At 47.0% G+C, this 26,598-nt stretch overlaps 1 protein-coding gene across 1 annotated transcript in view; it reads right to left on the bottom strand.

The window, feature by feature from the left end:
• Positions 1–11,007: 11,007 nt before the first annotated feature.
• Positions 11,008–26,598, bottom strand: part of RPS6KB2 (ribosomal protein S6 kinase B2) — a 236,027-nt gene continuing 220,436 nt past the window's right edge. Inside the window, exon 15 of the mRNA XM_069628963.1 lies at positions 11,008–11,491. Coding sequence (XP_069485064.1) covers positions 11,332–11,491 — 160 coding nt within the window. The 3' untranslated portion in view covers positions 11,008–11,331. The remainder of the gene's footprint in view (positions 11,492–26,598) is intronic.

The raw sequence follows: 26,598 nt of genomic DNA, 5'->3' as shown, positions 1-26,598 counted from the left end.
GGAGATGGTGAGCTCCCCACCCAGTCAGGCATGCATCTGTAGTAACCACGGCTTGTACCTCGGGATCGTAAAAGGGTTTCCCCTTTGCGAGGTTCTCTCTTGTCCACCAGTGTAGGCTCTGTACGAGTGTTGGCGAAACGACCACTAGATCGTCCCAATGACCACTTGCCTGAGACCACTGTTTCGCCAACCATTCCTGCATGGGACGCATGCGCAGACGCGCGTGGGGGACCAGGTAAATGCATGACGCCATCATGCCCAGTAACCGCATAGCTTTGCGTACTGTTATCTGTTGACCTGACTGATAATGCGGAATTTGCAGGAGTATATTCCGAATTCTCTCTTCCGAAGGGAAGGTCAGTCCTTCCTGAGTATCTAGGATAGCTCCTAGAAACTGTTTTGAGGTGCTTGGCACCAGACTTGACTTTTTCTCGTTGATAGAGAAGCCTAATTCGTGGAGGAGGTCGATAGTCCTCTGAATGTTTGACCTGCAAATTCCTGGGGTTTCCCCCGTTATGAGCCAGTCGTCTAGATAAGGGTACACCGGGATTGCCTCCCTGCGTAGGTGTGCAGCCGCCACCGCCAGTACCTTGGTGAATACCCTTGGTGCTGAAGCTATCCCGAAGGGCAGTACCTTGAATTGGTAGTGGCGACTGTCCACCTTGAAGCGCAAGTACTTTCTGTGCGCTGGGAGCATGGAAATATGAAAATAAGCATCTTTCATATCCAAGGTTGCCATGTAATCCCCCTTTTTTAGGAGGGGGATTACCTCTTGTAGCGTGGTCATACGGAATTTTTGGGGCTTGACATACTTGTTGGCAGGCCGTAAGTCCAATACTGGGCGCATTGTCAAATCTTTCTTTGGCACAAGGAAGTAGGTTGAATAGATACCCTTGTTTACCTGGAGTCCTGGGACGAGTTCTATCGCGTCCTTTTCTAGCAGAATGGCAATCTCCTCGAGAAGGATCCTTTGATGCTCTAGGGAGTGCACTCTTTGTCTTGGAGGATGGTTCCGGGGACGCTGCAGTAGTTCTATACAATATCCTGCGGATACTGTTGACAGCACCCATCTGTCTGAGGTGATCCCTTCCCAAGCTTGGGTGAAGGTGGAAATGCGTCCCCCTACTGGGGTTGCGTGAGAAGGGACCCTGAACTGAGCGTCACTGTTTTGGTGGAGGCGTGCCACTTCCCTTGTTGGGGCTGCCTCTGCCTCTTCCACGACCTCTCTTGTTACCCCTGCCATAACTCTGGGTAGACTGCTGGTTGTTATTCCATTGTGTACCCTGTCCCTGGGCATAGTTGCCTCTTTGTGAATTTTGGCCGCGTGGGCGACGAAAATTACTGTTCCCCCTCTGGTTAGGGGGTTTGTTGGTAAGTTGGCCAAGGGATTTGAGAGTCTCATATTCATCCTTGGCATTTTTAAGTGCGTCTTCGACCGCTTTCCCAAACAATAGGTCGGGTTCCACTGGCTTGTCTATTAAAGAAGCCTGGGTTTCTGTTTTGAATCCCGACTGCCGTAACCACGCATGTCTTTTGATAACAGTACCTTCTGCTATCAATCTCCCTGCGTTGTCAGCGGCGTCGAAAGTTGCTTTTAAAATGCAACCAGACACGGCTCTCCCCTCTGCCGAGATCCGAGCCAGCTGGCCCTTTAACGGTTCTGGAGCAGAGGCAATGAGCGCCGCGACTTCTTCCCATTGATGGCAATTGTAACTAGCCAACAGGGTGGTGGAATTCGCAATCCTTGTTTGGTAGGCGGACGTTGAGGCTACCTTCCTGCCAAACCCGTAAAGTTTTTTGCTCTCCTTGTCGGGAGGAGCTTCTGATGAAGATAAGGGCGTGCCAGCCCTTTTTCTAGTGTTGGTAACCACTAGGGAATCTGGTTTAAGATGTCCCCTTATATATAGAGGGTCAGACTGGGCTGCCCGGAAAATCTTTTCAATTCTGGGGTTGACAGCTCTGGTGAGGTTCGGATTCGCCAGGGAAGGATCTATTCTTCGTTGGATGGATTTGAGGATAGGGATGGTCTGAGCGACCGGTCTTCTCTCTCCTACAAACTCTTCCGCGAAGTCCCTTTCCTCCTGTACACCGTGGGTGTCGATGTGGAAGTGTTCCGCTGCTCGAGCGAGAACCTCGTTAAGGAGGGGCTGGTTATTAACTGGAGAGTCAGTAACTGGGGCTTCGCTTTGTACTGGGGAATCTACTCTGTAGATTTCCTCATCTTCTCCCCCCTCCAGGTCCTCATCCTCCGCATAGTAATCTGTCCTGGTCTGTTCTTCCATAATGTCAAACTCCTGGTCCTCTTCAGGGAAAACTTGTCCCTGGTAACTGGGGAGTGGAGTAGAATATGGAGTGGAGTAAGGTTGAACCTCGAAGGGTTCAGGTCTTTCGAACCGGGGCTTTTTACTTAGCGGGATGGGATCGGAGGAGCCTGAGGGTGTGGCCCCTTGAGGGTTATATGAAAGAAAGTGTTCTGGGTTCTTATCATAAAAATCAGCTAAGGAAGACATCCTAGACATAACCCTGTCTATGTCCTCACTGGACCATTCCCTGGAACAGGGTATTATTTTAGCAGGTGATTTCTGGGACTTTTCAAGGGTAGACTTGTGCTTGATTGTCTGCCTAGGGTGAGAGGATGGCTTTACAGGGGTGGAAGGCTGTGCTTTCCGCTGTTTCCCCCCCTCCCCGTGTGTGGAAAAGTGTTTTCCCTGTCCCTTGGAGGCCCCCGAGACTTTCGGCGCCTGGCGTCGAGGGTCTAGGGAGGTATCTGTGTGCTTCGGGCGTGGGGCCTCACTGGTGTTAACCGCGGTCTCGGTATCTTGGAGCGCGGCCTGGGGGTGGAAGTCGTCTTCGTCTCCCGACGATCGAACTTCCGTTAATGTGTGTAGCGAGGCACTCTTGGCAAGAGTGGATGATTGCCTTGCGTCGTGAGGCGATCTCGATCGAGAGCGCCCAGAGGACGCCGAGTCGGACCGTTCTTTTTGTGCCTCTTTCCGGGAAGTCGACGTCGTCGAGGTCCGGTTGGTCTTAGTGTGTTTAGTGTGTGTTGGGTGTGTAGCGCTTGCGTCGCCGGGGGTCTTCCCCATAGCCGCCCTGCCGGACGACCTTCCGAGGTCGGGGACCTGCGCTCGTCGGCTGTCTTCCGACGCCGTAATGCCCTCGCCGTCCGAAAGTACGGCGTCGCTGCCATCGCTGAAGGCGCCCTCCGCTGCCATGGCCTCCTGCCTGGCGTGGTGGGCCCAACGCTTTGTCGAACGGTCCTTAAGTGTCTTAGGTTTAAACCTACTACACGCTCTGCAGTTCGCTTCGAGGTGATCCCTCGGCAAGCAGAGATTGCACGTGGCGTGCCTGTCGACCCAAGGGTATTTGCGATTGCACTTGGGGCAGAATTGAAAAGGGGTACCCTCCATACGCACCTTAAGGCAGCGGGCTGCTAAGTGTAGGAATATATAAATGTAACTCTATATAAAGAGTGAAGAGTATGTACCACCCCCCACTCTCCCTACTTGTAAGGGCCGAGGCCAGCGGCCTACTAGGCCCGGGCAGAGGCCAGCGGCCTTCCAAGGCCCAGATCCGTCGTGCAGCAGTCGACGGTCGATGACTTCTCCAGCCGTCGTCGAGGTTGAGGGTCGACGTTGGGGTGGGGAAGGGAAAGAATAAGAATTATAATTATAATAACAGCAAAAGTATGGCTAAGGCCAGGGAACTCCGCAAGATGCTTCCGACCAGTATGGCGGAAAAAAACAATCTGAGGATCCTACACGCGTGAGGGATCTTGGGTACAGTGGACGTCACACTAGGGATAGTATTACTGGCACGCCTGTGTCGACGCCCATTTTCGACTTTCGAAAAACAAACTGTAATACTCCGCAGCTTCCACTAGATGTCGGCCTATGCACAGCATGTGATCTAAGCAGATTCCACAAGCCTCAGAAATATATATATATATATATTTATTCAGTGAGTCGAAAAGGGGGCTGCACAAAGGAGATTACTTTGCTGCTCACTTTATGTATTAGTTGTATCTATTGGACAATGTCTGCTGTAAAGTACAATGGAAGGAGAAAGGACATGATGATCAGTCCAATGTCCTAATTGATCTGAGCAAGTCCGCACTGACTGCACACCAGAGACCAGAGTAAGCACGCATACACACGCTACATAATGTATTTAAATTGCAGTAGGTAAGTTTACGTTATTGCCGTCCGCCGTCCACCCAGTTATAAAGCCATTGTGCAAATTAGGTGTGAGGAATGGGGACGGCCCTACCGTGACTACACACCCACCCCATGTTTTGATATTTTGGATGTATGGTGCTGAATGAGGCCCTAAACTCTCAATACAGATTTTACCTTAACCAAACGTGCAACATGCAAACACGTCGTCATTGGCAAGTGGCAACACTGATAAGTGTACCACTATGGCTGAACGCACAAGCACAGAGCCCCTTTGCCCGGACACTGCGGGTGCTCCAATAGCATGGCTTACTGATCTCATACCAAGTCAACCTTTTTGTTAGTTTTGGCTAAAGTGCCACCTGTAAGCTGAAACTATTGCATTACAGTACAGCTAGAAGAAATAGCATATGGGACGGGACACAAAGCTTGTACATGTTATTTGGTTATTTACCCACCCGTTGACTGCCCATGGCCATGCTAATCCTTATGCTCATTTCCACTGCTTTCTGCCCCTCTCCACCCAAAAAACGTCCCCTTGGAATGTAGCTTTTTCAAGCCTTACGATCAAACGTTGTGATTAAAGTGCCTGCCAGTGTTTTCTCAAAGCAGTCTTCTGAGAGTAAATGACTTAATTGAAACTGTAAAAGCGATACTGGTGAAATAAAAATGTCAACCAGGTCTGCCTTCAGCCACTTGATTTATATGCGCTATGCCTGTCCTTTGTATGCCCAGCAAATGACTTTCCCATACATACACAACAGCCAAAACTGTTGGCATTGCCAATGCTAGTTTAACAATGCCTTTTATCTGGGTGCCGCTCCCAGCACGGGAATAGGATGAAATCGATTAGGGATGTATGTTGTATGGGCAACTTTAATACCGGATGAATTCGGTTTTCTCCTCTGTAAAATGTGTAACGTCCCAGGCCCCTCTATCATTGAAGATCTACTTTGAGAGCTCATGAACATATTAAAAACATGACTTTTTAATCCATATATATTTAAAACATGCTTTACATGCACTCATTTTGACTAATTTTATTCAACATTTTCTTGGGGGATTCACCCAATACCCTCATAGAAGGGTTGGACTCACAGGCTTTGCTCGCTCGTTCAACGAAATATGGGGCCACTTTGAAAACATTTTCCAGGGCCACTTTTGGTCCCCAGTCCGGCCCTGGACAAGAGATTGGTGATACCCACGCAAAAACGGAGAACCAAGATTATGAACCTCTGTCATGATACCTTCCATTCCGGGCATCAAGGCTTTACTGCCACTCTCCGCCTCATTCAGAGACAATTTTGGTGGCCTAAAATAATCGACGGAGTAAAGGCATATGTCCAAGCCTGCGCTATCTGCAGTCCTTTTTCTATCAAGGAGGTCATCAACCCAGTGGCGTATCGACTTCAGTTACCAGAATCCTGGAAGAAGATTCATCATATTTTTCACACTTTGTTAATCAAACCCTATGTTCAATCCACCAGATCAGCTCATCGACCTAACCCTGTGCTCGTCAACGATCAGATTGAATTCGAGGTTTCTAGGATATGCGATTCCAGATATAGAAGAGGTCGACTACAGTAGTTGGTGGAATGGAAAGGATATCCCCCCCCCACCAGCGAATGAACGTGGGAACCAGTCTCCAACATGAATGCCCCCGAAGAGTAAGGAGATTCCATCTAACTCATCCAGGTAAACCCAGAGGATTGGGGGTTTAAGAAGGGGCATGCAGTCATGATTCGCCGTTTCTGCTCCTTTTGGACTTCATGGTCCATTGTGCACCATAACGTTGGATCTGCTATCCTCCCAACATGGCTGACACCTCTGAAACGCTGCAGTCTAGCGTTTACGCAAGACCCGTCGCTTCCTAGAAAACAGGCATGCCCCCGCGGCTCTGCGCGTCTCAACGCTACCCTTCCAAGTTCTCGGCAAGTGTGCTCGTAACTACCTCCCTCCTTTCTGTGCTCCTTCTTCCTATTCCTTTGTGGTGCTCTAAAGTGCTGCCCTTGCACTTCCGCCTGAGGGTCGTTTGTTTCTCTTCCTTCCCGGACCCCTGTCCAGTCCTTCCGTGCTCGCTGTCAGACCCCTGCACTCTGCGAGTATTGCAAATCCCTTCCTGGTTCCAAGTTCCATCCCGGACATTGACTGCCCCATCTCTTACCTTCCTGGAATCCTGAACTCCTATCATCTCCCCGAGGCTGGACATGGTCCTCACACTGGACGCGGAGGATACCCGCCCTTACCTGTACAAGTCCCGGCCATCCAGGAACAAAGAAAGATCTCCAAAGAAGAATACAACAAAGGACAAACAGGTGAGACAAGGGGCTGAGTGTGACAGTACCTCAGATTGTTTTTTTCCACCATCGTGACAGATGCTTAATCGCGGAGTTCATTTTGGCTGACTGAATTTAATATTGAAAAATGAAACATACTTCGACTACATCTTCAACGGCGTTGGAAAGGACGACTGTCGGACGAAGTCCCAGACTCGACGGACCCTTTCGGCCTTGGAAGGCCGCACCGGGCCTCACCCCTAAAAGTAGGGAGAGTGGGGTGTGGACATTGGAGAATGCATTTTCCCCTTTACACTCTTTTTTCACCTGGCTGCCATTTAGCTTAAATATGGAGAACACTCCATTTAAGTTCTGCCCCAGTATTAATAAAAAAATTCCCCTGGGTAGTCAAGCACCAGGTGTGCAATCTCTGTCTAGGACGGGATCACAAGCCTGCAAGCTCTTGAAGCCAAAGACACCTCGGGACCGGAAGACAAAGCGCTGGGCCAATCACGCCATGCAGGCCAAGACCACCATGGACGTGGAGGGAACCTGCAGTGATGGCAGCGTTGCGGTCTTCACAGACAGCGAAGACGACGGGGAACCATTAGATTCCCAAGTGCACGCCCCCAACCCCAAGAGACAGGCTGGCGGCTCTGTTACGGGGATGACTACCAGAGGCGTAAGCACTCACACTATCCCCAGCACAAAGCACATAGCTAAGGGCAAGGAATCGATAACATCATCGACCAAACGCCCACACATGGCGTCAAGGGGGAGGTTTGCCGAATCCCTGTTCTCGGAGCACTTGAGCTCCTGATCACCTCACAACAGGTTCCACAAGTCGAGAAGACAAACCAGATGCCGTGTCCAACCCCTCTACCGAATACCGAACGTCGGAAGACAAGGCTTCGGTCCGCCGCACCGCCGAAAGTCGACACCCCGTAAGCACCAAGAGCCCTAGATTAGCCCACTTGGTGCAAAAGCATGTCCCTGAAAGCCTGCTTAAATCCAAAAAAAACACTCCAAGAGTCACTCCCACAAGGAGAAGAAGGACAAGTCTACAATTCACAGGGAAAAATACTCTGTTCCACAGGAGGAAGGTACCTTAGCAGAAGCCTTAAAAAACAAGGGCCAGTCTAAACCTCGGGCCCAGTCTACACTTCAGGGCCAACCTACACCCCAAAGACAGTCCATTACTCCTCAGTACCCTGGAGTCATTCCAAGTTCAGCCACATGAACTGCTGAAGACATACAGGGTTATGACAAGGATGACTTTTATGCGAAAAGATCTGGCATAGCATGTGATCTAAGCATATTCCATAAGCCTCAGAAATTAAGTTCTATTTTGCTTTGCTTTAAGGGTGTACTTTGGTTAATTTTCAAGGGCTACACAATTTGTCAGATCAATTATAATCTACACTATTTTAACTGCAACTCAACATTCCATGGAATCTTTAAGACTGCTTTTCACAACTTCCTAATACTCTATTGGCTTAGTTATTTTTCAACCAGATTCCATGATAATCCAAAGTTAATTGCACTGTTTCTTGGCAAGAGCTAAGCCTAGAGTTTATAGACATCTACTGAACCCCACATGCGCACAATTTTAGCATTCACCTTGCACTTCTGCTGATCTTCCTAGGATTACTGTATCTTACTAGACTTTACCTTTAGCAAAGTTTCATTCGATTTGATGGGAGGGCTCACTCACTTTCAAGTTTTGTTTTTAGGCCTTACACCACATCATTGGACCCCATTGTGAAACTGGGGGGTATCCAATTTTTCATGTTGCATATAATTTCAAGAGAAATACTTTTCGGTTACTATCCTTTCAAATTAAATGTTTTCTAAAACTCCTCCCTACCTCCAACAACTATTGTCTAGTTAAGCCCTAGCGGGGGCACAATACACCTATCCTTAGGACAGGCTTTGGCACTGTATTATCACTCCGGTGGGCATGGATGCAGTATAAATGTTTACTAACCTAACATACAACCGTTCCAAAGCACAAGCAGAATGCGAAACCACAGAAGATCATGAGGAAGCCTTGCAGCTGCAACTTCCACAGACCCATCCGATGGCAAAGTCCTCGAGTTGATGAACATACTAGAGGAAACTGTTGGATTGGTGCCCTGCTTGGCTATACCGTTGGGATCTGCTAGGTTAAAAGCATCAAAAGGATCCCAGCTTCCAAAGAAGCTTTGCTGCTCACACCTGTACCGATCATCCCCAAAGTGGCTGGAGCACCAGAGAGTCCAGAGGATGGTAACAAATGGATGCCAAAGTGTAAAAAAGTAAGAATCAAAGAACTAGAAAGAAATGCACAACTTTAGTTGGGATTCAAGTGTCCACTTTACCTGAACTGGGACCATTGGACATGATTTGCCCAGCACTGAATACTTACTGACTGCACACAGCACAGCTTTGTGTACCCAGACTCTAACAGTTCCCCTTTTGGTTGGTTGAGCACCCTCTCCTGTGGGCCTCCTTTAGTCTTGCTTGCCCTCTGCACTTGTTGCCACTGGACCGGTAAGTGAGCCAGTGACCATCCCTGCGGCAGGTGAACTAACTTTTTGGACTACGTTTCATAACCCTAAGGGATTGAGAACTCTCTACAACATTGGGCGGGGGGGTACTTCACTATCAGGACTATATCTCACTCAGCCAATCGGAGCTGCATCCTCCTCTCACTCATTAAGCCCTATGAGTAAGGGAAACCAGGTCAGTCTCATCCATTCCTATGACTGACTGACCTAGGGTTGAGCAGATTCAGATCTGAAGGCACCCCTATGACAAAGACTCAGATTCAGTTGTACTTTGGACACACACAGTGACCGCCCTAACTGGTTTGACCTTGACCGCTGAACATAATAGACTCTTCCTTATTACATTTTACTTACCTTTGTCTACACAACAAATACGTAATATCACAGAAGATACCATCATATTTGATAGCATGTGGATGAGGACTATTAAAAAGCAATTATCACTACATACGCCAGCACAAGGACCTGACGGTCTTCTCAAGAATATTGCTTTTGACTGGTCAGCCATGTGGCTCTGGAAAAGCTAGCAGGAAACCCTGTTGCCTAGCTGTCTCCCTTTTCATTGAAAGGGAGAGAAAAGCCGTTTACTCTGTTAACTTTGAGAATATTACTTGGGTGGCTGGAAAGGCTGTGAATGTTAGAACGCTTTCCTACATATGAGGAGGATATTGCTAACAGTTAATGGATACTGGACATTCATAATTATACAGAGATAGCACGTGCCACCTCCCGGCACATCCAGGTAGTATACTACTGCACACAAGACCCAGAGATCAAGACTTGCCCACATTCTGAAACACATTTGGTATATCACTCACAAGATTGTTGCCTTATAGAAGAATGCACAGGCTCCATTCATTTTGCTGTGGCATAAAAGGACATGGGAGCAATGAAAATTAAATAAGCTCAATAATTTACCAGTCAAACAGATTTGTCCAGACAAAGCAGCAGGTCTTGATCTACCTTGTGCACACCAAAGGAGCCAGAATGGAGCCAGTGTTCCTAGAATGGACAGAATTAAGTTCCATCTCTGTTGCAATAAATCAAGATACTCTGTTCAATTTGCAAGCTCCACCTACTCGTGTCTCACGCTTACAAGACCATGTCTGTGGAATGGGTACTATTATGCAAGCCTTTGCAACAAACATAGCTCTGTTCAGAGATGGGATGAAGCATGTCACACGTTGAGGACTTGTCAGCTCAATTCAGTTACTAGACTTGAATGGCAAGGTTCATTTTAAAATGAGGCCTTTTATGACCACCAAGGAATGTTTCTACTGTACAGAAGGACAAGGAAGAGACCGGGACTAGTGGCCTTGCATCGCCACCTAGGCAGGCTCTGCAGTAGAGCCTTGTCCTGCCACACAATCTAGCCCACACCCTTATGTCCCACAATAGCCTTGGCTACAGTAGAACATGATGACAAGTGCAGAAATATACACAATAGTAAATCTCTAGAACCATGATGGTAACGGAAGCAGTCAATCCTCTTCCACTTCATTTATTGTAGGAGAGACTGATGGTTGGGCAGGTCACATGGGGAAGGTGCCGTATGTAGGTATGTCTAAGGCGCACAGATGCTGGTGCTTGCTAGACATTTCTATTTAAATGCTGCCTCGCAACAGGCTCCGGTTCCATCCCTGCCCCGAGGGACGTGACCAAGATTATAGAGGAAAGGGGCCAGGACATAGAGTACTAAAAAATCTTAAGGTATGTTTGTGATTAAGTGCTATATACAAATTTGGCACATCGACTTTCATGTTGGTCTCTACCAAAATGTTGTACCTTCGTTGACAATGCCGGTATGTGTTGCACATCACCAGCAGCCTGCATGCAGTATATTGCAAAGACGCACAACAGTTTGCAGCTTCACTCACCTTTCTGCATTCACTAAACATAGGAGGGGGCGGAGGAGTTGATCAGAAAAATAATTGCACTTTCAAACCCCCATTCTTCCTGCTCACCCACCCAGAAATAGCCTTTAAAAAATCATGCAACCACAGCATCTAAATTGTCATCAAGGCCTCTGTAATGAAAATAAAAAACATAAGCTTTCTTAGAAGATCTCCTGAAATCAATGCATGTCTGTTCATGATTGGTTGAGTGAACGTGTCCATCTGCCAGTCTCTCGCCAAAGCTCTCTGGCAGGGATAGAGCACATTCATATTGTCTCTCTCTCACTGTCTGTTCCTCATCATCCCACCCTTGCTCATGATTCCTCCAGTGGCGCATCAGTGTCCAGCTGAGGTGTTTGTAGTCCATGTTCCTTGTGTTCCTTGTGGAGCTTCTGTCCTTGTTCCAAGAAGCTCCATGGCAATTTCTTCCATGGCTTCATCGCCCAGTCTGCCCCCGCCGTCCCTTCTTTGACTTGCCAGGTTTTGGGTTCTGGATAGCCAGGGGTGGCGTTGTCTCGTAGTGTGGGGACGTTTCCATGGGCTCTGCAACGCTTGTGCTGGGCTTGAACGGCTCAAAGGGTGAGAACTTCAGGGGGCTGAGGAGAATGCAGAGAGCAAGAGATTACACAGCTAGGCAACTAAACAGCATAACAGGCAGTCTGACCCAAACAGCTGTAGGAAGGCAGCAGAGATGTTGCATCTCAGATATCAAAACACGCACTCCAAAATGAGAACAGACACCCCCGAACTCCAGTCATATGTTAGGACACTTTGCCAAATACACAAGACTCAGAGGAAAAAGACAGTTCAACAAGGTGTTTTCCTAAGGAAAGCTTCACATACCTGCATCTGGGCAATTTAAATGTGTAGACTCTATGGACACCTACTTAACTTTACCTTTGGAATGAGCCCCCCCCCCCCCGAACAGGTTCACCAATCCTTTTTCCATAGCAAGCCGTAAAATAAGGCTTCAATTTCTATGAGCTAGTTTTGACCATCACGACTGTTGTGCGGCAGAGCAGTGTCTCCCTTTAGGAGGGGGATGGTATGGTAGAAAATACAGTTTATACACCCTAAAGCGTTATCCACCCAGTACAACTACTTAAAAATGTTATCTTTATATACAATGTATACATTAAGGTAAAATGTACAATGCAGGTATGTTTTAAAACCAGAGAAATATTAAAAAGATTTAAACACACACACACACACTTTCAACACAAGCAACATTTCAATATTTTGGCAAACCATACTAACCTTTTACTTATAAACTGCGAAGGGACTATGAACTTATTAATGAGCCCAAATGAAGCCGCAGAAGAGGCAACCTTCAACCTATTGACTATGAAGAACACCTTTAGAGGAGATCTAGAGTAAGGGCCAAGGCCTAAAGGCCTTGGCTAGAAGGATTGCAGAGCCAGATCAGGCTCAGGTCAGGACTTCAACACTGCAGGCAGGACAAAGGAGCATCCCCTTTGGAGTAAGGATGAAGCAGAGATCGTGCCTGAGTGGCATTAGAGAGGAACAGCACTTTTAAACAGCAGCAGCAGCACCCTTCAGTTTCAAGCAGCATGGCAGGGTTCCCACCTTTGGGTCCGTTAAGCACACATCAGAAGGGCTGCAACGCAAAACAGAGCTGCTCAGGAAGAGTAGAATGTGACTGTTCCTGCTGGATGGAGGGGTGTAAGCACCCCAAATAGGGTTCCCTCAAAGTTATCTTGATCTCTCCGCTACTGCAAGGATCAGGTTTGGAAGTGGACTCAAGAATGGCCCAGGGTCTCTAAAATAAAATACATATTTTTTAACAGGATTCAGTTCATCGCAATAAAACCATGAAATTCAGAGTGTGTGGAAAATGAGCACCATCGTAACTCGGAGATCCCTCACCCCTGGCCTGAATATCCCCATGTAATTTGTTTACCTCATTGGTAATCCCTGCTGTGATGTCACGCATGTGCTCATGAGCTGAGTAACAAGAGAAATTAGAGTTAAGAGGATGGTCACTTCCCACACCTGCTGAATTTCATGGTTTTTTTTGTGATAAATTGGATCATCTTAATTCTGTATTAACCAACGTTTTTTTCTTGGAATTTCAAGGGTTTCTCATGCTATACATCTTCTCCAGTGGTGCATTTAGGTTTTCTGCTGCCCTTGGTCCAAATAGGTGCACGTGCAACACTCCACCTCTGCCAGACTCTACACCTTCACCAGATTCTTCCCCTTCAACAAACACGGGCAGCGTTGTCCAAATTACCCCGCTTTATCCCCATTTTGGCTCCATAGAATGATAAGGATGTGTGTGTTCTACAGTCTAGTGCACTAGAGGTAATTGTTCCAGCTAATTGTCTACTTTTGCTAAGGTCCGGAAACAATCTTCTAGAGGATGCGATAAGAACTTAAGCTGTCTGCCAACTGGACACAAGTGACAGAAAGTTGGAACTAGGAATTTTGGTTTCAATGCTAATATCTGGTTTCTCTCACAAATTGCCCGCCATCACTCTATGAGAAGCACCTAGACTGGTCTGTAATATCAATGCAACATAACTACATCCATCTTGTCAAATGGTAAAGTTCACACGTGAACTATATGCAAGTGGTACATGCACATTTTATAAAAACGCTGAATAAAAAGAACTCAACACCCTTCTCATGGTTACATCTATGGTGTTAGCAGGGGGCAAAATGGAAATAAGGCAAGTTACCTGCAGCAGATGATGTACCTCCAATCCCTTGGGCTGAAACGCTATGGCAAAATCACAAGTCAAGTTTGTAAACTCTGCCTGGGCATAAACACCTCAGTAAAAACAGTTGGAGAAGGTTCTTGGAATCTCTGGATGTGTATTCTCACGGTGGAGTAATGGATAAGGGCGACCATGAACATTCATGTGTGGGAAGCAACAGCATTCCACGTAGCTGCACAATGCAGGCACTTTTTATAACAAATGAAGTGGTACATACTGTTTAGACCTTGCCGTTTGTGCAATTATTCAAAATACCCAACACTCCAAGAGTAAAATTGAGCAATGGATCAGGCATTCCAGCACAACATTACCTTTGTGGGTGTGGTTTAGGCTATAGGTCTTGCCAGCCTGTAATTTAAAACGTGTATTACCTCCGTAGAGCTGGTTGGACTGTAAAACACATAGGAACATTAGGATTTTTGAGTATGGATATAGATGTCCTGCTGTCGTTTGAAGTACTGTTTCACAGTAAAAGTCCTACCTTGTATTTAAAATATAAATAATGTAACGATTACTTTTAAGCATCAGTTATGCATTGTGTGACATGCTTTGCAGTTGGCTCTCATGGTAGTACTCGTGCAGCAGAATGTCATCAAAAGCACATGCTAAACCCAGCAGGGATTCAATCTGCCTGCTTAGCACTGAGCAGCTTCTGTAAAGATGGCTGAATGAATATCTTTACGGACACTGTTAGGAAAGATTTCTCTTTACAGCACCTTTCCCTCCATTTTTATGGACCCCCAAACATTTTGCTTTCATTTTATTTTTTATCTGACCTGCTATTTCTGCAGTGCAGTGAAGCCTTCAGCCTCACTACACTGGCTTTTGCTCATTTGTCATGGGTAAGCCAACGTGTGCTTCAGCTATCAGTGCAGGGAAACATTGTTTCCCTTAGTCTTGTTACTTTGTTATCACTTTTGGTAACTAGTTACCACTTGGGTAACTATCAATGTACAATGCATATTACAATGCAGTACACTTTTCGTTTTGCCCTAGACTAACACTGAAAGGATTTTTTGGATACTTTAGGTGTGCCTAAGGGACAAGCTAGTGGCAGCAGTTACCTTTAGCTATTTTTTGGTGTATTTCCTTTTAGCCTTAACCCAGTCTGGCTAAACATGGCCATGCCACAAGGTTTTTCATTTGTCCCTTGGACATATTGGGCCTCATTATAACTTTTCCAGGCCGGGAAATACGGTACCGGTAAGCTTGCTGGTACCGTAGTTCCCGGACCGGCAAACTACGAGTTGTGCTCATGGGTGGCTTTTTGTCTTCCAGGTCGGACCTGGCGAGCATAGTGGCACCGGCACCGTTATAAACTGCCAGTGCATCCAACCTCCCCATTCCCATTGAGCCCTGTGGGGCTCAAATAGGAATGGGGAGTAACGGATTCCGGCCCCTGGCAATGGGGACGTACGGGGTCCACCAAGGTCGGAATGGCGTTGCCATTGCCAGGGACCGGAAAAAATGCAACTCCGGTGTGACAGGCACGGTTACCGCCAGGGTTTTAATGAGGCCCATTGTCTCCAACCATTCTTCGTGGCCTGTGAGGCTTTTCACGGCTACTGCAGGGCCATGTGTGTTTCAAGGAACTGGGTCGGGACTGCCTGGCCCCAATCCACAAACTGGTTTCAGTGTGTCTGAATGGTATGCATGAGCTGTGCCACCAGTGGTCCTGATTGGACCACTGCTGGGGTGCGTGTGTGTGTGTGCGCTAGATCTTTCATTGACTAGTGGGAGTTTCAGAGATAAGAAGAGGACCCAGCACCCATTCCAGAGAGATCCTGGAAGGAGCCAAGGTTCCTGTCCAGCTGCAAGACTTGCAAGGAGACGCAGACCCCTTGGAAGAAGGCCCTGCTGATCAACTTCCGCTGCTGTGCTGGAAGTGCCCCGTCTTGTTAAAGACCTGCAAAGGAGCTGTGACCTTTGGAGTGGAGAGAACATCCATTCTCAATGTCAGCTCGGAGTCCTGCGAATAAAAAAAGGGCCTTCGGAAGAGTCCCTGGATCACCTAGTGGCTAACTAGCTCAGAGTTTTGGCGACCGTGCTGCAGACGTCACTGTTCTGCATTGAGGCCTCAAACCTGGGGATCACCAGCTTGAGGTATAAGACTCGCCTCTGCCAGATTTCATGGTTCCAGCATCAAGGAGACTCGAGATAGGGGGTAAAGTCTGACTGGGGCAAGTTTGTCCTCTTGTGTCGCCATGCATCGGTCACCGTCGTCCAAAACTGTTTTCCTGCATCCAGTCCTGTGCTGAGAAGGGCCCTGCATTGAGTTCTTCTGCATTCTCCAACCTGAAGACCTTGCACCAGCATTTGTCGCCAACCCGAGAAGTGCTCAAACCTGCAACCCGTGGGCATCAAGGGCTGAAGCTAATAGCGGGAAAAGCGACCTCAGGCCCTCTTCAGAAGACCTGCCAAGTCCTAAAAAGAATCGGAGTACAGGGCTGGGGGGAGTGAGTTGTAATGATACTTACCTGAACCCCTTTTTCCCCTTTTAAAAGTTTGGTAACTTTTAGAAACCTTTACAACAGTTTGGCTTTGCCATTGCTTGCTCCCAGAAGCACTCTGAACGTTGGGGACACTTATGTTAGAATAATGTGTCCTTGTTAGGTAGATCCATCTTTTTTATGCTTCATCCCCGCTCCTAGTGAGATCCCCAGCACGTTTTGCTGGACGTCTGAACCTTTTACAATCTTGAATAAGTGGAGCCTTTTTCCATTCATTCTTGTGGGCTCTGACTTTCGTAACGCTCTTCTTTGTATTCTACCTGTACTATGGAGTCTGTCTGCTCCATAGCTCTTAAAGGCATCTGTGATTTTACTACTGCAGCCCACAGCTACTTATGGGCACTGTTGCTGGGGGCCCCTTAGGGTCCTCCTTTAAGATTATTTGTCTATATCCTCAAGTAACTACAGTTCTTAAGGATAGAGAGATACTTACTATCTCTCACAAAACTCTATAGTTTGAGAGATTGGCACACACCACCTTCAGTGGCGTGCCAAAGGGATAACTAGTAACCCACTTCTCTCTACTTCTATGACTTTTTAGTCACAGACAATCTCCTATTTATGGCTGGTGGCAGTGGACGTGTTCTACCAACTATTGTGTATTTTTTATATCGCAGGCTGTGACTATAGCCTCGGTAGTGCACAATAGGGGCACTCAAGTAGCAAATCGGGCCACCTTTCTTTTTTCGTCATTACTAGCATGGTTGTTCTTTGTTAGTCCTTCTACCATTCTGGGAGGGAGGAGGTCAGTGTGTGCGTTTTGCCTTTGGCGGGAACCCTTAGGCATCCCGGCCAAGGCTCCAGAGTTTCTGGTCAGGCAGGAAGTGGGGGAGGAGTCTTCCATCTCCCCAGTCCTTTCTCTGCCAGAGTACCTGAATAGGACCAGCTCCCACATGGGATCTGGCTGTCCTGACTGGAGAGCCAAACGCCCCTTTCTGTAAAATTTGGAGAGAGATTGCAGTGGAGTGTGTGCTGGAACTGTATAAAAGGTGAGGCTTCTGGAGAGAAAAGCAAGTCGATCACTGGAAGCTGAAGTAACCGAAGAAGACGACCAAAGACACCTGCAGACCCTTTGCAACACCGTGAAGCGACCACTGCTGCTCCGACTCCATTTTCTAAGAGACACAGAAGCTCAGAAGAGGACGGCTCCATCCCTTTGGCTGGTGAGAACAACCAGTCCCAAGATGAAATTTCACTTGAGCCATCTACCGAGGTCCTAGGAGCATCAGGAACTGTGGAAACCCCAATACCAGGAGACCTGCCGCCCATTTCGAGTGCATCGTCAGGGAAAGGCCGAATCCATCCAAATTTTTGCTGAACCCAAGGACCCTCTCCAGAGATCATATCCAACTCACAGACCCCCCTCACCAGAGTGCAGGACTGCAGGAAGCGAAGAAGATTGACCAGACGATCCGTGTCCTTTGTTGGTGCTGCAGAAACGGCACCAAAACCACAGAGTAAACCAAGATGTTGCCGAAAGTCATGCCAGAGGTCCTTCCTCAAGGCTGCTGCTGAAAGATCCCTTCCATTGTCCTGCTTTGAGTCATCAGACCAAGGAATCCGGAGGTCGGGTCCAGAGCTGCAGCATCGCAGAGCATCCACCACAAACATTTTATTCAAACCTAAGGTACGGTGGGGGAAAAGATATTGCTTACCTGATTCCAACAAGTCGCTAGAGAGCTATGGAGTGCACCCAGAGGTGTCCAGAGTCACCCCCCTCTTATCTCGGACTCAAACCGCTGCTTGTGTCCCTTCATCGAGTCCTTTTACAGGTCTCCCTTGTTAGTTGTTAACTTGCTGCTTCTTTAACACTAGAGACCGGAAGAAATCTTCAGGAACTCTTTGTATTCTGCTGCTTGTCAAGACTTTGAGCCCTCTCCTAAACTGCCTTTAGCTAGGGTTGCGTTTATGGACTTAAAAGACTTGCTGTGCGAAGAAACTCTCTCTAGAACCTTGAGACAAGCTAATGTTACACTAACTAACCATTTCCCTCCCTTAAAGTAACTTTACTATATGTGTTTACAGAGTAAATGTATTACCGTATAAACTGTTAGAAACCACAGGTGCACGTAATAACTGATAATACAAGAAAATTGTCTATTCTCTTTCAAACATTGCTACAAATGTAACCGCAAACAAACACAAAAGTGAAAGTGTCCTTTGAAGTGTATTCAAGTATTCCAAAGTGTTCTATTGTAAACATCTAAAGCATTTAAAGTGATTCTGGTGTGTGTGTATATATAATAAATATATCATTTTATATAAATTATACGTGTAAGAGTTTCTTTGGTGTGCATGTCTAACTAAGGTTCAGTGTACTTACCAACAGCTCACATCTTCCTCTTAAGATAAGCCTGACTGCTCTGCCACTCTACCAAGGTCCTGAGTTAGTACAGACTGATACTAAGAGTTGGAGATCTACAAACCACTGGGATATCTTACTGAAGTCTTATGACCAGTAGGACTTTAGGAAAACTCCCCTAACAGTCCTCTACCACTTGGAACCCTTCACTGGACCCCAGAAGCCCTACACTGATTGTTTCCTGTCTCACAAACTATATGGAAGCCTGGTGAACTTTTGGGCACAAGGCCCCATACATCTTAGGGATGGACTTCTAAAGTTAGTGTGGTGATTATGTGGACCTGTAGTGCTGCATACTAGTACTTGCCTTCCTTTACAGGGGTTTTATGTATTTTGCCCTACGCCAGTGATTGTATACATACATGTATCTTTGATTTAGTGTTGTGCAATAACATTACATGCTAGCAGTCATTTTTCACAGTGCTATATGGCCATAAATAAATATTTGTATAACTGATTGGCTAAATGTGTTCCCTGACTTTTCACTGTGTGTGCTCATTGGAGACCCCTTACAAGCTCACCACCTCTAGAGACTTAGCCTAGATCACTCGTCCACCTACCGTGAACTGGTTTTGCAACAGCTCCCAGAGTTGACCCTGTAACTATACTAGGTTGGCCTTCTATACAGCTGTCCACCAGGCCAGAGTATAGAAAAATCAGTCCTAACAGACACCTTTACAGCTGTAAAACAATGTGTACCTTTTGTGCTCTAGCACCTTGAAGCGTTTTTGTGCTAGCTGGAATTACAATAATAGATCTTCGACCAAATAATCAGACAGACTCAAAGAGTATGGCAAAGTACTACTTTATTCTCAGTTTAATGAAGCAGGGAGACCTGACAAAGTTTGGATTGATGCGTGCACACTCACGGGAGCTCAGGAGGATAGCTCAGAGGCAACGTGCATGCCTTGCAAGCAACATGGCACGGAGCACCACAGGTTCGATCCCCGGGTCCGCGCTTAGAAACCTCTGGGTATTAAGCGCGTTGTAAATAACCTATCATATCATACAGTAGATCGATTACATGGAGGTCTTATCCCTCAATATGCGTCATCTATGACGCCATTCTATGTTGCAAAATACAAAACCTATTGAGGGAAGGGATTGGTGAAGGGACCATATCTACTTGGCTACCCCTTGTCTGTAGGGCCGCCTTGGTTTGACTCCTGAACTTTTTATGCTAGTTTGTCCCCCAACCCCACTGATTGGTTGGCATTCTATCCCAACCTTGGACTTTTAGCTCCTTAGCATCACGTATGTGAAACGAAACCTAGGTGTTTGAATCCCATCAGACTACTCCCCATTTTCCCAATTAGTCCATCATCTGTCATCGGTAGGCCGTCAGCCAAAGTCTTTCGTTTGTAGTTGACCTTGTTGCTGCTCACTGTTCTGGAACATTCAAGGCAGTCTGAAAACACCACTATCTTAGCTTAAGGCTATAATGAATAGCCTTAATTTTCGACTTCTGAGTCACTTGTGAAAAGACCTCGAATTTGTCAATTTCAACCTTCTATTTACTGCCATTTGAATTAATTATGCAAGGTGTTGTTGCTACTCTTGGCCTCTAGAGACTTGCTCACTCTCTCATATGAACTTTATACACTTTTAATTGACCGGCAATTTGGCTCTCACAGATGTTTTCGTCTTCTTCCATCTATAAAGAATGTCCCACATGTCGAACTTATCCATGTACTCGGTTTGTGCTTTGCGCTTATCCCTCAAAATAGCATCTACGCTCTGTGCCAAACTTGATTGATTGATATTTTATTTCTATCGCGCTCGTACACAAGGCAAGGGAGGGGAACAGGGGAGAACAAAACAGCGATCTTACTAGGCCCAGTGACATTGAAAAAACGCAAGTGCATGGGAGAGGGGGAGGTGAAAAATGCATGGAAGGAGGGAGAAGTGGAAAGTGCGAAGAAGAGGAGAAACAGATAAATAACAATAAATAAATAATAAAGGCAACAAACAGTGGTAATGCAGCCAGCAATTTGCAAGTGCTAGGTTTAAGGCAGCAGACAGGGTAGGTCTGATAAGTGCAGGAAGAAAAGGGCGGGGGGCTGTATGGTTACAGATACAGACCCCAGGGCAAGGGGTTGCCCGGAGGCAGTGCGGGAGGGTGACAGGGTGAGCAGGTACCTGGGCCCGAAAGAGAGGGTGGCCAGGTGCACAGTGCCAAGAGAGAACAGATCAGCAGGGGAGAGGGGGAGCGAAGGCAGAAGAACAGAGGAAGGTCTTGAGGTGTTTCCGGAACCGGAGATGGTTCTCCTCAAGTTTTAGAGTCGCAGGGAGGCTATTCGAGAGGGAGGCCCCAGCTGAAGACAGATCTACCCCCACCTCGTTTCTTTGAAAAACGACTGACCCTGGAGGAGTTGGAGGTAGAGGAGCAAAGAGCTCGAGAAGGGAGGTATTTGCGGAGGGATAGCTGAAGGTATTTTGGACCCAGGCCCCAGAAAGCCTTGTGGACAATGCAGAGGGTTTTGAATTTAATTCTTGCATCCACTGGGAGCAAGTTATAGGTAAACCTATAACGCATTCAGAATGCAAACTTGACTAATCATTGGGTCTGCTCACTAGGCTGTTTTTCTGCATCTCCCGATTCCTAGAGTCCTGGCCGGTCTCTGAAGTAGCTTGGTTAAATTTGATGTGAGCTGTCGTTCATTTTCATAATATGGCTGTCCTTGCCAGTTTATATATTCGTCTATAGCAAGCTTCTATATGGAGTCTTTCTACCTTGCGTTACTTGGTATTTACAATTATTGGTCAGTAATAATTCATCTTCTTTAGATCCATGATTACTTTAGCTTTAGGTTCCTGTTACTCTTACTGCTTCAGTTACACTATCACTTAATATTTTCATATCGTTTCAACATAGGTTCATATATCTTCTTCAAGAAATCAGTTTGTCCTCGCCAGATTTGATGTAACGTCCATCCACGATATTCGCTGATGCATTCCGACATCTTGGCAACCGGCATCCTTCCATATAGCTTTCTTTCATGCGACATCCTTCCACACTTTCAGTGCGAAGGCACATTCTGTATGGCTGTCTGAGTGCATAACGTCTCTCATACACTCGATGCAGTAGAGATGGGAACAATGCAGGGGGTCCCATCTATCGTTTTTCTTAGACTGTTCCAATATGACGGTGACGAGGGGGCGGTAACTGGCAATAAATGTTTACCTGCTCCTTTACCTGTTGGCACACAGTTTTTGCTCTCACCCTTGTGTGGCTGTGGGTATCCTTTCACAGGTTTCTTGATGCACTTGCACATTCAGATTTACTCTTCACCATTTTAACTTCTCTATGATCTATTTCATGCTTGCACCTTTTGGACGGGCACATACCTCTGAAACGTAGGGCCGGGGAGGGAAATTAGTACTTGCTTCTGAACATCATTTTAATGTCACCTGTGTGTGACAAATCAGGGAGAAAAGGTGCAGATCAGAGCCAATTAAGTAATGGGGCAGTCAGCCAGGAAGGCTGAGAGGATTGTGATGTCAGCAGGTCATGATGTCACGATGATAGGGTCTCCCTCGGAAAGACATGTCTTTGATCCTATGAGAAAGGAAAGATTGGCTAAGAGGTGCTTTTCTTGAACAATACTGGTTTTCCCTGTCTCATTGGTTGTTGTTCGTTTTTCTGGCCCAGCAGGTTGCGGAGAGGAATGAGGAAGAAGGAGATTCCCAGGAACAAGCTGCCACGTATGAGTGAGCTTATTAGATGAAGAGACTAGTTCAAGAAAGTTAAAGCGCTCCTGTTGAGCACGTTTAGAAACTGATTACTTGTGTGAAATAAGTTGGAGATTTGCCCGATGCGGAGCAGCTTTGTCGGAGCAAAAGGCCAAAGCCCAGACAAGTGAAGGCCAGCTGTGTACGCTGCAGGCCGTGTGTACAAACAGCTGAGCGGTGATCACTCCTTCACTCCGGCCCCCACCGTTGGAAGGGTGGAGCTATGCTGTGAGGCAGCGTGCCTTCAACAAAGACGGCAAGCCGGCCGTCATCCATCAGCTGTCAACAAACCGAAGCAAAAGAAGGGGGCGGAAGTCTCCGGAGACAGTCGGTCTCGCAGAGACTGTGAAGCGGAGTTAAAGATGAAAGAGGAGCGTTGAATCCCGGCGGCCGCATCCAGCGGAAACGAAGGATGATCTAAAGGAGGTGAGGAGGGGAAGGCTCCCTCTGTGTGACAAAGAGGGGGCAGGGGGTTAAATGTCGCACTCATCTAGGAGATAATGTGAACTGAGAGGAAAGTCCTGCTGAGGACATTAAGAGGACTAGTCATTTTAAAGCAAATCGAATGGAAGGGATGTCTGCCTTCTTGAAAAGAGTCCACCCAGTGAGTTAGACCCTGAACTTTACAATTTGAAGTAACAGCCAATTAAGACTTCCTTCATAAGCCAAAACTTTCACGTTCTAAAAGACTGCCTATGAGAAGAGGGTCTGGTGGCCTATCTACAGAAAAGACACAGTTTGTCAGACTTATAAGTTAATAAATTATAGTGGGTTCAACACAAACGGTTTCCAGAGTGGTCTTTCTCATCCGCACCCTTACAAATTTGGTGGGATAGGCCGGAACACGATGGAGGAACTGATAAAGACCCTGAGTGAGGGCCAACAGTTGTTGCAGCAGGCCCTACAACTCCAAAGTCAGCAGGCCCAAGCGAACAGACAGGCCGTCCATCATGGCGTTGCAGGTCCAGCAGGCCCAGTTGTTGGAGGCTACCAACATGAGAAACCACACCCCTGTGCCAACATCGGTCTTTCAGAAATTTCCCTGCACACTTCTTTGTCAATTTTGAAAGGGTAGGCAGGAACGCCCAGTGGCCTGCCGAGAGGTGGTATCACTACATCGCACCACTGATGACCGGAGAGATGCAAAGAGCATATCAAGCGAGAACCCAGCAGGAGACACAGCCTATGGCGACATGAAGCGGGTGGTCCTTGAGCGACTTGGTCATGATGAAGAAGCATACAGGATCAAATTTTGAGAGGCTAAACTCATGGCAGAAGAGACTCCCCGCCAGCTTTATCGGATAAAAGAGCTAGGGGAAAAGTGGATGCAAACAAGTACCTCAACAACTTATGAAGTGGCTGAGAAAGTCATATTGGAGCAGTTTATCGAGGCTTTACCATTGCCAATGCAAAGATGGGTGAGGCAACACCATAGTCCCACTTTGTTTGAGGCAGTCCATATCGCCTGTGCATACCAGAAGGCCGGTCAGGCAAAGCTTATGATTTACCCCTCCACTCCTAAACCCAGAGGAAGTCACACGGGTATGAACCTCCGACCCGCATCCTCCTCTCGTTGGCCAAACCCGATGATAAAAAAACCTGATTGGTAAGGAGGGAGACACCGGTCCAGTAGTGAAAGCGCAGGGCCGTCACATTTGACTAGACCCCCGAGCCTCAGCACAAAGGGGCCACAATGCTGCGAGTGTGGCGATTGGGGTCACTTGGCAAGGCTATGTCCAAGAAGAGTTAAACCGGAGCCAATGGAGGTAGGGGTTCTGGAGATAGCCAAGGATGTCAACCAATATGAAGCTACTTCATGCCGGAAGGTCACATATCCCCATGTATGTGAAGCCGAGGTCGAAGGGCGTCCTGCCAGAGCAATGCTGGATACAGGGAGCCTACAGACGGCAGTGAACCCGGAGCTGGTAGGTGGAGTCGAGAGGTTGAAAGAAAGAATCTCCATCAGGTGTGTGCATGGGGATGTTAAAGAGTATCCAGTCAAGGCTATTCAGGTGCAGCTAGCTGGGGAACAAATGACAGAGCAGCGATAATGCCTGCGCTACCAGAACCCTTGTTAATTGGCTCCGATGTGCCTGATCTCCCACTACTTATTCGGAGGGTCGAGAGTCAGTGGTTAAAGGAGGCTCCTTTTTATGATCAAGAAATTGTATCATAAACCAATAAGATAAGGAAGAGCAAAAACCAGAGACTGGGGGAAAAACCGGCATGGATCGTGCAGCACATGTGTCCCATGGCCATAGACTGGAGATTAGATGAACAAGGGGATAGTTTCCGTATGGCCCAAGAACTCGACCCCCTCCTGGAGCATGTGAGAGACTCAGCAGGACTAGATGCGAGGAGAAAAACTCCCCATTTTCATAAGGAGAATGGATTGTATTATAGGGTGACTAGTGGCCCTAACCAGGTAACTCTCTGAAAATAGTTGGTACCCAGCAAGTACTATCGACCTGTTCTTGAAGTTGCCCATTTGCAAATAGGGGAGGGACATCTTGGAGTGGAGAAGACTACGCAGAAGATTTTGGCCAGGTTTTACTGGCCAGGGGTATTTGGACAAGTAGCACGCTCCTGCCAGCAGTGTTCTGAATGCCAAAAAAAGAATCGACCAAATATAACCAAGGCTCTGCTCCAGTCCATGCCTCTAATTTTAGAACCCTTCCAACGAATAGGAATGGATATCGTCGGACCATTAGATCCCACGAGTAGAGGACACAGATCTGCTGGTAGTGGTTGACTACGCGACCAGGTACCCCGAAGCTTTTCCCTTACGCTCAACATCTGCGCAACAGATAATGCGATGTCCTCGTCCAGTTTATATCGAGAGTGGGAATTCCGAAGGAGATAGTTACAGATAGAGGCAGTAACTTCATGTCAGCGGTGTTGAAACAAGTATGCGAGACCTTACACATCCAACAGCTCAGAACGGCCGTTTACCATCCTCAAACGGACGGCCTGGTCGAGAGATACAACCAGACGATAAAGCAGATGTTGAGGAAGACTGTACAGCCCGCGGAACGGAATTGGGATAGGGTGTACCCTGGATTTTAATGACATTAAGGAATACACCTCAGTCCTCGACGGGGTATGCCCCATTTGAACTGTTGTTCGGGAGACCAGCGAGGACCCTCTTAGATATCCTGAAGGAAGGATGGGAAGAGTAGGCTCACCCTGAGATCACTCTAACGGAATACACTTCAGAGTTAAAAGAAAGAGTGGAGAAGCTTCAGTCAGTGGCACGTGAAAACCTGCAACAAGCTGTGGGGAAGCAAGAACAGTATTACAACCAGAAGTCACAGTTGCATAGTTTTCAAGTTGGGGGATAAGGTCCTTGTGCTTCTAACCACATCTGAAAATAAAATGTTGGCGTCTTGGAAGGGTCCGTACATTTTTGAGAAGGTGTTGGGGCCATTGACGTATAAAGTGCGCCAACCTAATAGTAAAATCCCTCTTCAAACCTACCATGTTAACTTGCTAAAGAAGTGGGTGGAGCCAGATGTGACGATCGCTATGATTAATCTGGAGGAGGGATCGACGGAGTACCTATCAACTTCTGAGGCAGCACTTGGTAGAGAGGCTTTAAATGTTAATCTGAAGCTGGATCCTGATCAAAAAGAAGAGTTGTCCAAGTTGTTGGATCTTTATAAAGATTTGTTTTCTTCGGTGCCGGGGAGAACGACGTTGACTTGCCTTCGCATTCATACAGATCCAGGCGTAAAAATACGAATGCGACTATATACAATACCAGAGGCCAGGTTACAAGCTGTAGAGAAAGAGGTACAAGAGATGCTTCGGTTGGGGGTGGTGGAACCCTCACATGGTGACTGGTGTTCTCCTCTCGTGATGGTACCAAAGCCAGATTGGAGCATTTGTTTTTGCATGGATTTCTGGAAATTGAATGAGGTATCCAAATTTCAGGCATATCCCATGCCAGGAATCTATGACCTACTGGAGAAACTTGGTGAGGCAAATTACCTGTCAACAATTGATCTAACCAAAGGCTACTGGCAGATTCTATTGTTCCCGGAGGACAAGGAAAAGACTGCTTTTGCTACGCCTAGCGGCTTGTTCCAATTTACCGTTCTCCCATTTGGTCTTTACGGAGCCCCATCCACTTTCCAAAGGTTGATGAACCATCTGATTAAAGGCCATGAGGGTTACGTGGGGGCATATTTGGACGATATTGTGGTTTATAGCCAAAGTTGGGAGGACCACCTGAAACGTCTAGGTGCAGGTTTTCAGACCCTGAGGGGAGCAGGGTTACACATAAATCCAAAGAAAACAAATGTGGCAAACTCCCATACCAGATATTTGGGATATTTTGTGGGACAAGGGACCATTAG

Source organism: Ambystoma mexicanum, chromosome 12, assembly GCF_040938575.1.
Source record: "Ambystoma mexicanum isolate Mex_15411 chromosome 12, UKY_AmexF1_1, whole genome shotgun sequence".
Taxonomy (NCBI): Eukaryota; Metazoa; Chordata; class Amphibia; order Caudata; family Ambystomatidae; genus Ambystoma; species Ambystoma mexicanum.
Note: the sequence above shows the minus strand (reverse complement) of the source record. Positions and strands in the feature narration are given on the sequence as shown.